Genomic DNA, 15,359 nt, shown 5'->3' with positions numbered 1-15,359 from the left:
CGGAACATGTCCGGGCACACTTCTTTGCAACTAATTTCGTCGAACAAGACCCTTGGGTGACCCTTTACTAGGGTTGTCGACGTTACAAAGAAAGGGACACTAATTCAATTACTAGGGCCAATGATAAGTAGGTAGGACATGAGAAAAAAAAGGCAAACATTTCAGACCATTTAGTCTAAAAGCATATGCCCTGGGTACCAAAAGCTGTTGAGGGCAAACGATAATAGTAAACTTTGAACTACTGGTGTGAATTTACTTTGAAAATCAATTTGGAATAACAGAACTGGCGAACAGCACCATGTATAATATTACACGAACCATTTGGAGCCATAACCCCCTTATAACTCGTAAAAGTATTTCACATAAACGTGTCAAATTTGGCTCATATACTGAGACTTGTGAGATAATAATATTATGTATGTGCTCCTTTCATAAACATCATATCAAACGGTTATATTTAGGTATAATATTTTTTAGAATATTTTTATTGATCATCCGCTCCTATTGATCGTACGGAAGCGGGTAAACAAAACAGCATGTGTAAACTCGTCTTTACCACTTTCGATTTTCGGAATTTTGTAAAGTGTGACGAATCGACTTTGTGGCGAATCGACAGTACCTAACCCAAATAAGCCTATCGATAAAATGGACTATCCAACGCAAAGCGTTTCAACGAAACAAACTCTTCAGCTTTATAAAAATACGCTTGTTAAGAATACTTATGTAGATTAAAAAGAAAATAATATCTTGGCTAAAATATTGTCTTAATATAAATCATCAGTGCTAAGTACGGCTTAAGACAAATGGTCAAGTATTTATTATTTTGAACCAAGGGGAATGTTGAAGCATTGTTTTACAGCGTACTACGCGTTTTAATTAATTCTTAAGCTCGGCCTTAGACGTCATTCGAGTTATTATAGGGTAGTAAAAGAGAATCACTGGCAACTCCCGCTTATCTCCCGACGCGGGGTAGCCAGGTTTTTGCGCACTTTCGGTTACTGGTCTGGAAAAAGCTTACGCGGGAGCTTTCGTGGTTATTTTTTTACTTTTCAAATTTTTTTTATCCACAACAAGGAAGCTCTTGGCCTGTATCTCACCTCATGGTAAGGGACGATCAGGCCGAAGGTGGAATCGAGCTTCACCCGGAATCCTCAACCTGCCGAAACACAATAATACTGTTAACATTGTTGTTATGGCGACAGACTTAGGTAGGATGGTGGTAGCTAGCCAGGCGGACTTAGAACAATCCCTACCACCTCAGATCATAGAAGGGAATAGATATGAACTCGCGCGTAACTACAACGAGAACCAGTGTCCCCACATTTCCCCCACCACAGTTCCCACACGCACATTCAACTGTGTAAAAACAAAGCGATTGACAGTCTACGACACAGGCGCAAAAATGCAATGATTGGCCACAGGCACTTCACGCACACTTTGAAAACGCTAGTGAGAGAAGAGAGATAAAATGGAGTCGATAAGATATCGATACTTTAAATGGTTGGGGGCAAGGCTCGAAACTGGTTTAAAAAATGGTTATGTATGAAAACCTTTTTATTATTATTATACGTTATTATTAACTACTATCACGCATAAATTTTTAATTTTGGCGAATTTCGTACCGCATATGTTTATCAAAAATAATGCCTATATTAGGCTTTCAACTAGCTCTTATAGTAATTACATAGTTGACAGTTACTAATTACTTCTACTGTTATTATTGTTTTTGTAAAATCTTAAAAATCGCAAGCAACGCATCATTTTTTCATTCAAAATAGAAAATTATAATTTACTTCTATTTATCGATAATAGGAAACCGCATTAGAACACGAGCCCTGCACTATGTTACGACCGACACATGCGGCTGTACTGTGTATTTTCACGCGACAGTGGATATCGGAAGGAATTAAATAAGTACATTGAGCAGTAGTTGAGCATGACATAAAGTAGTTGCTAATTAAATCGTCAATGTACAACGTGTTAGAACTTTTATCACCACTGATTTCGATATCGCAGTAACTGTTACGGCCTGAATTCGTTCGTAAAAATGTTTAGTTTTTTTTATTTATAAGCAAAATACCAATGGATTTTCAATACTTTAAAGTAGTAAATAACTCCATTGTTCCTGTAGTTCTTCGTTTCACTTGTGTTATTGCACGTAACGACATAATACAATGAAAATTAAATATCAGAGAACATTTCCTCAGTACGACTGAATCGCGACTAACCTGGCTTTGCGGCCAATGTTCGTTTCTGGGCATATCGCGGAGACACGCGCCACTCCCCCGTTTCACATCTATTCCCTTCTATGATCTGAGCCTACCACCAACCAAACCGAACAGAAAAATCTGCCCCCACTGGGAATCGAACCCCCGTCTGCGTCTGAAGCAGGTGGTCTTACCACTAGACCACAGAGGCGGTTAGATTAATATAGAATTTTAATATCAAAAGATTTTCTTCTCTGGAACAAACTTGACCTCCATTGGTTGGGTTTTTATGGCGGTCAAACTGTTAGATACTGGCTACACAGGAGTTGCAGCGGTGGGAACGAGAGGTGGGAATAGTCCCGTCAAAAGCTTTTCTTTTGTGTAAGTAACTTATAACAGAAAGACTTAAGAAATGGTTTTATGGTTTTAGATATTTATTTTTCTAAAAGAATACAATTATATTCACTTATAAGAAAAATACAGAATACACTTTATAATAAATAAGCAGCAAGTGCACGCAACAGACAAGCTCGTTTCATTTATGTATTAAATGAAACTAGGTACAGAAAATAATGAAGTTAAAATAAAATAAAATAATAACAAACCACTCAAATGCTATATTTTTTCAAATTCATGTGTAGTTTTATTCTTAACCTACCCACACTGCGACTACAAAACCAGAAAGAAACCGGTATAAAAACTATCCTACACATATTTTCCTCATCTGAAATTATCTGTATATCCATCAATATAAAATATCATGTATATTTTGGAAATATATACGAGTACGAGAACATACTTTTTAATAACATAACCCTCCATCTGTCGTAGTCGGGTAAAAATGATTTTGCATTTGTTATAAACTAGCCTATAATTATGTTATTCTGGGTCATAAACTACAATACTGTAAAGTTTCATAAAATCCGTTCAGTAGTTTTTGCGTGAAAGAGTAACAAACATGTTAACATCCAGACATCCATACAAACTTTCGCATTTATAATATTAGTAGGAAGTAGGATAGTTTGCTACAAAAACAATGAGAATTTTGGCAATCAGTAAAACCGCTTTTGTCCTAAATTGCATTAGGTATATAAATAGAACATCAACAATATTATTGAATGATCAAACGAACTTACCAAGTGAAGTTCGATCTAAATTATCCTGTTTTCGCCGAAGAGATTTATTTTACCATGTAGTACCCCTGTACGACAAGCCAATCCGCACACAATATTCAGCGCAGTAGTAGTAAAAAACAAAAGAGCGGGCAACCCCACCCCTACCACGCTGTGGGCTCGGTGTCCGAGCGGTCTCATTATATTTAGAGAAGAGATGACATTGACGTTTACCTCCAGGGAAGAAGATATAGAAATCTTCGGGTTGGGAGGGACCTTAAATCTCTTCGGCGAAAACAGGATAATTTAGATCGAACTTCACTTGGTAAGTTCGTTTGATCATTCAATTATCCTGCTTTCGCCTCCGAGATTTATTTTACCATGTAGATGTTTAGAGCATGGATCAATGTCCATGTTAAATGGTTAAGAGAGTAAATGTCAATGTACTAAATACATAATAAAGCAATATTTTTGTATTATAATCGTATTGCATCACTTATTCATAACAATAACAAGTATCACGGTCTCAACAAGATTTTGTTCATTATAGAGTATTATTATATACATTTATTTGTACTTCTATTAACTGTTAAGTACGACTACTGATTGTAAAAAGTTGCCAAGACAGTTGACAGAGCATCCTGTCTATCCAGCACACTGGCTAATTGTATCAACGTTGACAGCGGCGCAAACCGCAGGCAATACTGCCGCGTGTCGCGTGCTGTGTGGGCCGAACACCCTCGTGTCGACACTCCTTTCCTATATTTATCCAGTTTCATCTCAGAACTGAGCTTGACGACGGTAGTGGTTAACACCGAATCGATCACAGTGACTGCAAGGCTAACACTCTGATTGTTGTAAAACATAAGCTCACTTGCATTTTAATTAATAAATAAATAATGTGGTTAATTAAAACTTATTAATTTATTTGGATACAGTTTGACCAGTATTCCAAAACAGTATTAATTTGGATTCCAAGTAACACTGTTGCGAGGAAAAAGTTTGGTTTCTATTTAATAGCACCTTTTAATAGCAATCTTTTGATTCTTGAAACCTGACCTATAAATTATATTATTTATTTAAATAATTATATATTTCAATAAATTATATGATTTCACTAACGATATTGCTAAGCGGTGGTTATTTAATGTTATTATAGGATGCACCCGACTTTAGAATATGCTAAGAAAATAGAGTAAGGTAGGTAAAATGATGTAATTGAGCATTGTAAAAATATTTATTTGTCAGTCATTTAGTGTAGTGGTTTCAAAACGGACTACTATGCCGAGAGGTCCCGGGTTCGATCCCCGGCCGGGCAGAAATTGAATTGATACATTTTAATTTCTGTGATGGGTCTAGGTGTTACTATGTATAATATGTACTTATGTATATAAAAACGGTATTTAAGTATGTTTATATCCGTTGTCTAGGACCCATAGCTTTGCTCAGTGTTTGGGACTAGGAGCGTAGTGTAAAATGTCGAAGGAAGGATATTTATTTATTATTTGCGGAGTGTATAGCGGAGTCTGGTACGTTTTGTTTGATCCACGACTGCCAAATACAAAACTTACTGCAAAGGAAAGGTAAGCTTAAATGGGCAATATGGTACTACTGATGTACCTGTTGCCCCAGCATTCTATTTAATTTTTTTTTTATTATTATTATTATTATTTTTTATTTATTTATTTTTTAGTGAAAAACGTATTAACGTCTAAAAAAAAATGGTCGCCATTCTAAGGCGAATTAATTGGAATTAATTCATGTTAATCGTGTAGAAATCTCTACGCCAGACGATAAAATATGAATTATGACTAAATATCAAACAAAGTTCAAGAAACAAAAAATAGGTTTATGTCATGTACAGAAACCAAAGCGTCTAACATTTTCTGAGACAATATTAAACCAAGCTCCTACTCCGTGTCTTTATTCAGACACCTTGATTCAGTCAGCTTCAGTATTATGACTGTGATGATTGAATTTTTATAATCATGCTAAGAAAAAATAACAAAATACTAATTCTCAATTTATACTTCATAGAAAGGGAAGAAAGACTCATTCATTATTATGAGTTTGTGGCAGCGTTATCAATTCGTAAAATAATATCGCATTATTTTTTGGTATTATTAAAAAATGTCCTTAATCTAAACTAAAGGTTACAAGTAGTGGTAGTACTGGTAGGTACCTACATAATACATAGTTTATTTTATGTGGTTGATTCGTTCTTTGACTGACCAAAGTCCACTAGTCCGGTTGTTATTACAAGCGGCCCGATTTATTTTTTGATGCGTCAATAATTTTCTATTACATTGATTACAATGTAATTATTATTGTGTTATATTTATAAAGGCATAGTTATTATCGCTTTAACGCATAATAAGATACTTTGCTTGTCTAAAAGATTTAGCAAGATAAGAAATGATTCAATGTATTTCATGATGTCGCATCTCTTCTTATGAGAATTCTAACGTTATACATAAATAATTTATACGAACCAATTGTAAAACAGTACATGGAGTTAAAACTGACCTTTTTTTTTTTTTTTTTAGTAAATAAATAATAATAATGATGATGAAGCCTTACTTTGTAAGACTATCAATAGTATTATTAGCATTAATCATACATTGATTAGTAGGTACAAACCTACATAATAATGTTTTTCCAATACAAGAAAAAATGACGTCATCTTATGTACCGATACCGATACAGTTTAAGGAAGCTCTTAGATTTTATCTATTATTTATAGATACAAGCTGGTGAGACGTCATGAATAAAAAAATAAACTTTGTAAAAATATCAGGGCTAAAGAAAGGCCGCAAAGAGACAAACAAAAATGTTGCCTGTTTGTTCAGATACAAAACAAGCATCCGTTAAAATAAGACCATAATTCTATTTGCTTTTCAGTGGCTATCGTGTTTATGTAATAAACATATTATATTAGTAATAAGTTTCTTTAAACCATAAATGAATCTTTTGTTAAAAGTTTAATTGCGGTTAAAATATCATCCCTTTTGAAGTGCTTAAACCACATAAACTTTGTTTAGCATCTTATATAAACGCTATCTAAGTCCACCATCTAGGAACATTTTTTTTTTTTTTTTTTAACAAGTGGGTAATCTCAGAATGTACTCGTGTCGACGGGTGCGATTAAGAATATTTTTAATATCAACGTCTCTGCGCCGACGTGTATAATTATTTTTGTTATGTACCTATAATTAATTATGTTTACTCGCATGGTTATGATGATTATGAAAAAAATCATCTGGGTTCGAATCGGGAATCGAATAGGTATCTCGGTACAATAAATTCTGTAACCGGATATTAGGTACATTGCATTTAAAATAACAATATTTTAAGCGGCCAGCACATACCTGTACATAGATGGCGCGTCGTCTAGGGACGCGGGTTACCTTGGTGTTCTGGTCGGTCTTTAATGGCGCTTCCCGCGTTGCGCTGGCAGCGCTGGGCATGCGGCGGCGGCGGCGCGGCGCTGCGGCGTAAATAACGGCGCCTGCGCTTGTGGAAGGTGGCGTGGTTGCGCCGCGGGCGGGTGATAGGTCTTAGCCCATCATACCATACAGCAGGGCGTAGCTTGTCGGTACGGCCTCTGTATAAAGCCTCGATTCACACAGTTATGCGAACGGCTAAAGCTTAATTATACAGTGTGTCCGGGCATGTAGTGATCAAACTTTAAGGGCGTAATCTATGGACAATTTTATCGATGAAAATACTTCAAATTTGGGGCTTGACCCATTTCTCGCAAAATTACAAGGATTTAAGTTTTGAATTTTAAGTTTTCACCTCTTCCTTCAAAAACAAGTGATAGCGTGGGTAACTTAACACTAATAAGCAAAAATTTTTTATCATGCGATAGCCAATAAAATTATCTATTAGCAAAAGTAGAAAACAGATACAAGTTTCATACATTTTAAGGGAGTAAGAACGGATTTAATTAGAAAAAAACATGACTTTTTTCACTTCTTTTTCAGTTATTTTCCAACACAAGAAAAACCAGGTCGTTAAGGTATGTTTTATTTGCATTGTATTATTAGTATTTGAGCTATTCTACAAAACGAATGTAAATTTATTAGTCTACGTCTATTAGTTTCGACGTAATTGTTAAACAAAGATACCCCTTCCCAGCGGTTTCCATAGCGCACGCGACATGCGAAAATGCACTGCCTGAAAGAATCACACAACCTATTCCGATTACTATGGAAACCGCTGGGAAGGGGTATCTTTGTTCAACAATTACGTCGAAACTAATAGACGTAGACTAATAAATTTACATTCGTTTTGTAGAATAGCTCAAATACTAATAATACAATGCAAATAAAACATACCTTAACGACCTGGTTTTTCTTGTGTTGGAAAATAACTGAAAAAGAAGTGAAAAAAGTCATGTATTTTCCTAATTAAAACCATTCTTACTCCCATAAAATGTATGAAACTTGCGTCTGTTTTCTACTTCTACTAATAGATATTTTTATTGGCTATCGCATGATATAAAATATTTGCTTATTAATGTTAAGCTACCCCACGCTTTCACTTGTTTTTGAAGGAAGAGGTGAAAACTAAAAATTAAAAACTTAAATCCTTGTAATTTTGAGATAAATGGGTCAAGCCCCAAATTTGAAGTATTTTTATCGATAAAATTGTCCCTAGATTTGGCCCTTAAAGTTTGATCACTACATGCCCGGACACACTGTATATTCAGTGCAGCAGCCTGGATTAGTTGTCATATCAAATAAATACCTCTTTTCCCGTTTTAGAGGATTATAATGAGTTATAGTTGTCGACCGTCGATGTAATTGGTCGACCGACCGGAAATGTAGAAAGATCTTTGTAAGTTTCTAACAAAAAAAATGTGAGACTGATAAGTACTCAAAATCACAATGTCAGTTAATATGAGTCGTTGCATAGAAAAAACGACATATTGTCATACTTCATATATAAAGTAGGCATTTATTTCCACTTCGACTCGGTTCGGTCAACAAACCGGCCTAAGGTTTATTTAGGATCTTTTATTCTGACCTTATAATAGCAAGTAATGAATCTACATAAATGCACTTTGAATTTTGATCTGATACTTATTTCTTTCTTACTAGCCTTTGTATTTAGACCAATATCGATTGGTGTAATGTATAAAAATACGAAACAACAAAATTATTCAGTTACCCTTTGTAGCATTGAACAATGTGTATGGCCACAGGGTCATCGGTCGTTATAAAAGCAGGCGGAGGCTCGACTGGGGCGAGTGCGTCCGCGGCGCCGGGTCATCAGGCTCCAAGACGGTTGATGGTTCATAAGGTGTAAGGCCAAGAAGGCAAGCTCTTAATGTGGGTAGTTTCGTACAAACGCAACATTTTTCTGTATGAGCTCATTATGTTCTGTTTTTACGGCTTTTTAAAATGGCCGAAAAGAAGATACTTAACTCGTAAAAGTGAATAATATTACAATACCTGGCTATCTCGGTAGTTAATATCTCGTTTTTACTCGCTAGAGCAAAAAACGGCTACTGGTTAAAAAATAACCGAACATAAAGTGGCTGCTGGTTAATATCTCGTATTAACGCTACTGGTTAAAAAATGACCCGCAAAAATGACCGAATATAAAGTGGTTGCTGGTTAATATCTCGTATTAACTCGCTAGAGCAGAAAATGGCTACTGGGTAACATCTCGCATTACCTCGGAGAAAAAAAATGGCTACTGGGTAACATCTCGCATTACCTCGGAGCAAAAGAATGGCTACTGGGTAACATCTCGCATTACCTCGGAGCAAAAAATGGCTACTGGTTAACATCGCGCGTTAACTTGGAGCTAAAAATGGGTCAAAGTTACGCGTCGTGTCACAACGCTTATAATAAAAATGTACGAGCACTTGCACAAAATAGTTGTTACAACCAACCTTGTGTTGGGTCTAATTCTCGTCACTACACTGCACAACTTAAAATAATTACGTTTTTTGTCGGTAAAAACGTCCTGGTGACGTCACTTAAGCATTTTTCTTATACTGCGTGCGGTCGTTGCGCGTGCGCACAAAGGAATGAGACCGCTCGGACACCGAGCCCACAGCGTGGTAGGGGTGGGGTTGCCCGCTCTTTTGTTTTTTACTACTACTGCGCTGAATATTGTGTGCGGATTGGCTTGTCGTACAGGGGTACTACATGGTAAAATAAATCTCGGAGGCGAAAGCAGGATAATAATTGTCAGAGATTACCCGACTTCGCTAGAGATCGGACAGTTTGAGAAATACAGTTTTTTTTGTTATGTATTATAATATTCTGCAGTCTATGTGAGTAGCTTAATTATTATTAACGAAATATTGTAGGTACTTATCTATACTAATATTATAAATGCGAAAGTAACTCTGTCTATCTGTCTGTCTCACTTTCACGCCTAAACCACTGAACCGATTTTGATGAAATTTGGCATAGATATAGTTTGAGTCCCGAGAAAGGACATAGGATAGTTTTTATCCCGGTTTTTGAAACAGGGACGCCGCGATAAAGTTTTTCTGTGACAGACAAAATTCCACGCGGGTGAAGCCGCGGGCGGAAAGCTATATAATTTATGTATAAACTACGTGTTCGAGGTATAATTTAAAGGTGCGGATAACTACTACTTTTTAATACCATAATTATTATGGTATTAAAAAGTAGTAGTTCACCAGAAGCAATTTTAAATACTTCTTTTGAGAAATTGCTACTTAAAAGTTTCTGTTTAGGTTGTTGTCTTGAAACCTTATATTTTCATGTTAATATGGATGCTATTTTTAAGTTTAAGTTATTTGATTTTTAGCGATAAGAGTCGCATCTCAAACTAATTTGAAAATTATAAATAACTTGTTCAGTAGTTTTTGCGTGAAAGAGTAACAAGCATCCAGACATCATGACATCCATACATCCAAACTTTCGCCTTTATAATATTAGTAGGATATAAACTAAATGAATATCAATATTTAAATAATAATACTGCATGACGACTAAATGTTTGCTATCGCTATGTCGATGAAACATTTTGTTCTCCTAACAAAATAATAACTGAAATGTACGTGTTTTAAGCAAATAAATAAATTTGAATTTGATTTTTGAAAGTACCAAAACGTAAATCTTTGATAAATAGTTACTTAAAGTAAGTTATATTTTGACTCTTTTCACGATCACCTCATAGTCATCCTTCTCTCTTGTCAGTAACATACAAAATTCATGCGTGAATTAATAAACTGCTCACAAAATTAAGTTAATGTTAGAAAGATATCAAAACAATGAAAATAAATGAATAATATTAATATTTTTGAACACCTTCACACAGCACTTCGCACAGGGCTAGATAGCCCCAAATTAAGCAATTAATAAACGTATGTAAAGGGAAGGTGCGTCAAAATCAAAACTAGCATTAATTAAGATTTTTAAAAACTTCTGAACCTTTAAAACCATTAGTTAGTAAATAAACAACTGTTTTGAATTTTCGAAATAAAACAATTAATATTTGATATCTCGCTAAATCAAAAATATTTACCTATCATTTTTCTTGACTCATTTTTCATCATAATTTAACACAGCAAGATTACTATTCTGAAGAAAATACCTAAAAATATGTGTTCTTTTTATGCAGAACGGTCACGATTGATAGGTACTTACCTTCGTGGATCTTCCAAGAAAAAGCTGAAGAAATATGGGAAAGAGATAAAAGTCACAAAATTGCCTTCTTGTATGGTTAAGCAACCCAATAATTGTGAAGAATAACATCACTAATTTATTTGCTATACCTACTTATTTTTTTTTCTAAAATTGGTGAAGGGATAAGAACGTTATTATTACAAAACGAAGGCAAATTAAGGACAAACTACAAGACATTCCTCGTTACGGTTAAAAATATTGACAACATCATTATTATGGAGGAGTGGTTTCAACCCCAGAATCTGAACTACTTTCTTATAATAGCAATAACAATATTATCATGTTATCTATACTGCTCTTACAAACTAAACTACTGGAAAAGGAGAGGTGTTATACAACTGAAAAATACAAGTAAGATATTTGGGGATTTCAAGGATGGAATTTTGTTTCGAACTGCACCTGGCTACCATTTGGGCCAGCTGTACAAAGAGGCGCCCGCTGACGCTCCTTACGTTGGATTCTACATTTTCCACAAACCGTGCCTCCTGCTGAAAGATCAGGAGATTATCAAGCAAATACTGATCCGCGATTTCGATAACTTCTCCAACCGGCACTTTGCGGGCTCCTTACAAAAAGACAGCATCGGCATGGTCAATCTCTTCGGCATAAACAACCCTGCTTGGAGATACTTGAGAAGGATGATCACCCCGACGCTGTCCCGGGGAAAACTCAAGCAAATGCTTCCGCTGATGATAGAAACCGGTAAACCTATGATGGATCATTTGGACCACTTGACTGATTGTAAAACACCTAAAGTTATTGATGCCCAGGACGTTAACTACAAGTATACAGCTGACCTCATCTCTAACGTCGCTCTTGGCACCAAGACTAATTGCTTTAACTTCCCCGACTCCGATTATTGCAAAAACGGTAAGTTATGCATAAAATAACTCGATACATGACGATCATACTAGAACCCAATAATTAATTTCATAATTCTATGTACATTATTCTAGTTATGGCGTTTTTCCATTCCTTCAAGAGAATGGTGGCTTTGGTCACAGTATTTTTCACGCCAGAACTCGTTAAAATGGTCGGATCTCCTATTTTATTTGATTCGACGTTCATCGGAAAAATGTTTTGGAATGCTGTGGAGTCACGCGAAAAAAGCAGGGAAAAAAGAGGAGACTACATTGACTCAATCATTAACTTGAAAAATGGGACGCAGGATTCTCTTTACAGTAAGTTATAAATAGGTAGTTGAGGACAAATGTTGTTAGACGTTAATAATAATTATCCCGTTTTAGAATTCGATGGTGACAATCTTTTGTTCCAATCCGGAACATTCTTCTCCGGCTTTGAATCGAGCTCGACAGTAGCCGCTTTTACACTCATGGAGTTGGCAAAAGAGAAAAATATCCAAGACCGAGTTAGAGAGGACGTCAAACGTGCCATCGATAAGCATGGGTGGACCCTGGAGGCCTTTTCTGAAATGAAATATTTGGACCAATGCATTTCAGAAGGAATCAGGCTGCATCCCTCGGTTACTACTGTTGATCGTATCACTTTTGAAGACTACCAGGTAGTTCTTTTCTTATCGCAGACCAACAATAAATTAGCAGACATCGATAGCTAATAATTAAGTTCATATTTTAGATCCCGAACACAGATGTCGTTATCGAGAAAGGAACCCCTGTCTACATTACACTGTATGGTCTGCACGGCGATCCACAATACTTTGAGGAGCCAGAAAAGTTTAAGCCGGATCGTTTTGACAGCGACAGAATCGTACCTGATGCGTACATGCCCTTTGGTGCTGGGCCTAGGAAATGTGTTGGTAAGTAATGGTAATTACTCATGTTCTAATTTCTTCAAATATATCAAATGAGCAAAATGTACATAGTGCTGGAAAGATGGAGTAAGATGCACTATTTGACACTGTGCTGTTAGATATTTGTGGCCTGTAAAAATACTAATAATTTTAATTGAAAAAATTATCATCTTTCAAGCCTGCTGCAGACGTAATTTTAATCTTAGAACAACTAAAATGAAGGCAACGAAGAATTAATAGGTCTTTTAGTAACAATCAGTCGTATAGTGCAGTTTCGAAGGTACAACATGTTATTTTAAAAGAGCCATTTTACACTGCTCGCTCCAATAACACCAACGTTTAATGTTGCAGGTGTCCAAATTGGCCAATTGCACGTGAAAGTGGTGTTATCCATGATTTTGTCCGAGTACGAAGTGCGTCAACCGAAATCAGCGGAAGTCAAATTGGACAACCGGTCCACCGTTACATCAGCTGCTGAAGGAATCAACTTGGAATTCATTAAACTATAAACATTGTTATTTATATCTCATAATCTTAACGGAAACTAACGATCTGAATGGGTATAGTTTTCTATGTGTCAGTCACATTAACGATAAAGAAATAGGTAGCTTTAATCGCCCGATTTTTCGTATCAATTAATAGTAGGTCAACAAAGCGGTTATCACTATCTCCAAAGTCAACTTTATTATTGTTAATTACAATTGTATGCCAGATTAAGATTGGATGTTTATTTGAAAACGTGACGTTCACGCTTATCATGTGACGTCGAATGTTTTGTTTTAGATATTCGCTATATCGACCATTCAACCAGCGGTCCTAAGTCTTTGCCCTCCAATAGTACAGTGGGTCACAGTTCCAGCTACCTATTTCCGCTTTTTCTCTCGCTCTCATCAAGTGGTGATTCTTTGCGTCAGAACGAGACGTTATGACAGTGGCCCATAGTAACATGTGGAGTGTAATTGTTCGAATTCTACAATAATGAACTTTGAGTTGCCCATCCTGAATCCCGAATTCAATATTATCAGTCTATACATTATTTGTCCACAACGAGGAAGCTCTTGACCTGCATCTCGTTTGTTCGTTCGTTTCAGAACGAAAGAAAGAAAGACGAACCGAAAGACGTCCACTGCTGGACAAAGGCCTCCCCCAAGGATTTCCACAAAGACCGGTCCTGTGCACCTCCCGCGACCTTCACCAGATCGTCGGTCCACCTAGTGGGAGGCCTCGAGAACTTTTGAGAGCTATATTATATCGGTCACTTTGGTTCTTCTGCGACCTGCATCTCACCTGATGGAAACTGATGATCAGGCCGAAGGTGGAAGCGACCTGAAATCCTCAACGACAGAGGAACTGGCTAACTTCCTTCCAACTGCTGGAACACAACAATGCTGAACATTGTTTTTATGGTGTTAGACCTAAGTATGGTGAACACTTTTAGACCGCTACTGTTTTTTTAATTGTAGTTTGTACCTCATACCTACTTATGTTGATAGTTAGTACTTATTTTTTCAGCCTTTAGTGGTATAGGGCCTTCTATTAAAGAAAAAATGCAAAAAGATATAAATGTAAAATGTGTTTACTAGAACTAATTTTTATCTTATAAGACTAGTGTGAGTAATATAAATGTACTTTTACTGTATAAAATGTTTTATTTAATAAATATAAATATAATATAAATATCCTTGGACATTTTACACTGCGCTTCTAGTCCCAAACTAAGCAAAGCTTGTACTATGGGTACTAGACAACGGACATAAACATACTTAAATACTTTTTTTTTGTAAATACATACTTATTATACATAGAAAACACCCAGTCCAATACAAACAAATTTATATGTTCATGCACACAAATGTTTGTACTGTGCAGGAATCGAACCCGCTACCTCCGGAATAGTAGTCCGTTTCGAACCACTACACCAAACGGCCGAAATGGTGCATTAAAAATAATTATAAAAAACTGAGTTAAGTATAAGTTAAGTATGAGTTACGTACCTACAGTTTTTTTTTCAGTAGTATCGCTCTTACTGTGAATGCAGATGTTCTAATGACAAAGATTCTACTAAAATTACTTTTTCATTGGTACAGTCGGCGTTTGTGACACCTAAAGTTTCCAAAAAGTTCACAACACAACTTTATAGACATATCGCGAACTTTTTGGATACTTTGGGTGCCACGAACTACTTGAATGCTGACTGTACTCTACATAACAAGTAGAATCAAACCTTTGTTTGTGGACTCATAAAAGAGACACCCTGTATACAGGTACTTTTATCAGGCTCCATAGTTAAATTTCGTCCGCCGTCGCGTCGCGTGTGTAGCCCCGTACCTACTTATAAACCCCGTTTTATTTTAGGAGGATTATGAACTGGCGGAGTGCCGTAATTTTGAGCCGGGTTCTTAAGGGCTCCTATTATCATGGAAGGGCCCGAACAATGGGACGTGATGAAGATGCCATGTAGAGATTATGTCCGACCTTTTTGTTCTAGGTTAGGGTTCGTTAGGAAATGTCAGGACGTGTTGAGTGCCTGTCATATTTCTAGGTAGGGAATGTTTCATGTTTTTTTTATCATTATTATCATATTTAATCA

The 15,359-nt window shown here is 36.1% G+C and overlaps 2 protein-coding genes across 2 annotated transcripts in view; both read left to right on the top strand.

Annotated features, from left to right (window-relative positions):
• LOC135076068 (uncharacterized) overlaps positions 1-15,359 on the top strand; it is a 239,062-nt gene that overhangs the window by 39,605 nt on the left and 184,098 nt on the right. The window lies entirely within an intron of this gene.
• LOC135075817 (cytochrome P450 6k1-like) lies at positions 10,953-14,293 on the top strand. The gene is made up of 5 exons (XM_063970275.1): positions 10,953-11,868; positions 11,955-12,179; positions 12,246-12,520; positions 12,595-12,775; positions 13,121-14,293. Exons 1-5 carry the CDS (start codon positions 11,214-11,216, stop codon positions 13,276-13,278), a joined length of 1,494 nt encoding a protein of 497 aa, XP_063826345.1. The 5' UTR covers positions 10,953-11,213; the 3' UTR covers positions 13,279-14,293.

The sequence above is a fragment of the Ostrinia nubilalis genome, chromosome 11 (assembly GCF_963855985.1).
Source record: "Ostrinia nubilalis chromosome 11, ilOstNubi1.1, whole genome shotgun sequence".
Lineage (NCBI taxonomy): Eukaryota > Metazoa > Arthropoda > Insecta > Lepidoptera > Crambidae > Ostrinia > Ostrinia nubilalis.
The sequence above is the reverse complement of the archived record's forward strand: the minus strand, read 5'-3'. Positions and strand labels throughout refer to the sequence as shown.

What these genes read in the sequence shown, in the direction of transcription:
- LOC135075817 (XM_063970275.1), top strand. Translation starts at nt 11,214, where the DNA reads ATGGAGGAGTGGTTTCAACCCCAGAATCTGAACTACTTTCTTATAATA. An exon ending in CTCCGATTATTGCAAAAACG is followed by an intron (nt 11,869 to 11,954) that starts GTAAGTTATGCA and finishes ACATTATTCTAG; the next exon opens with TTATGGCGTTTTTCCATTCC. An exon ending in TGGGCCTAGGAAATGTGTTG is followed by an intron (nt 12,776 to 13,120) that starts GTAAGTAATGGT and finishes TTAATGTTGCAG; the next exon opens with GTGTCCAAATTGGCCAATTG.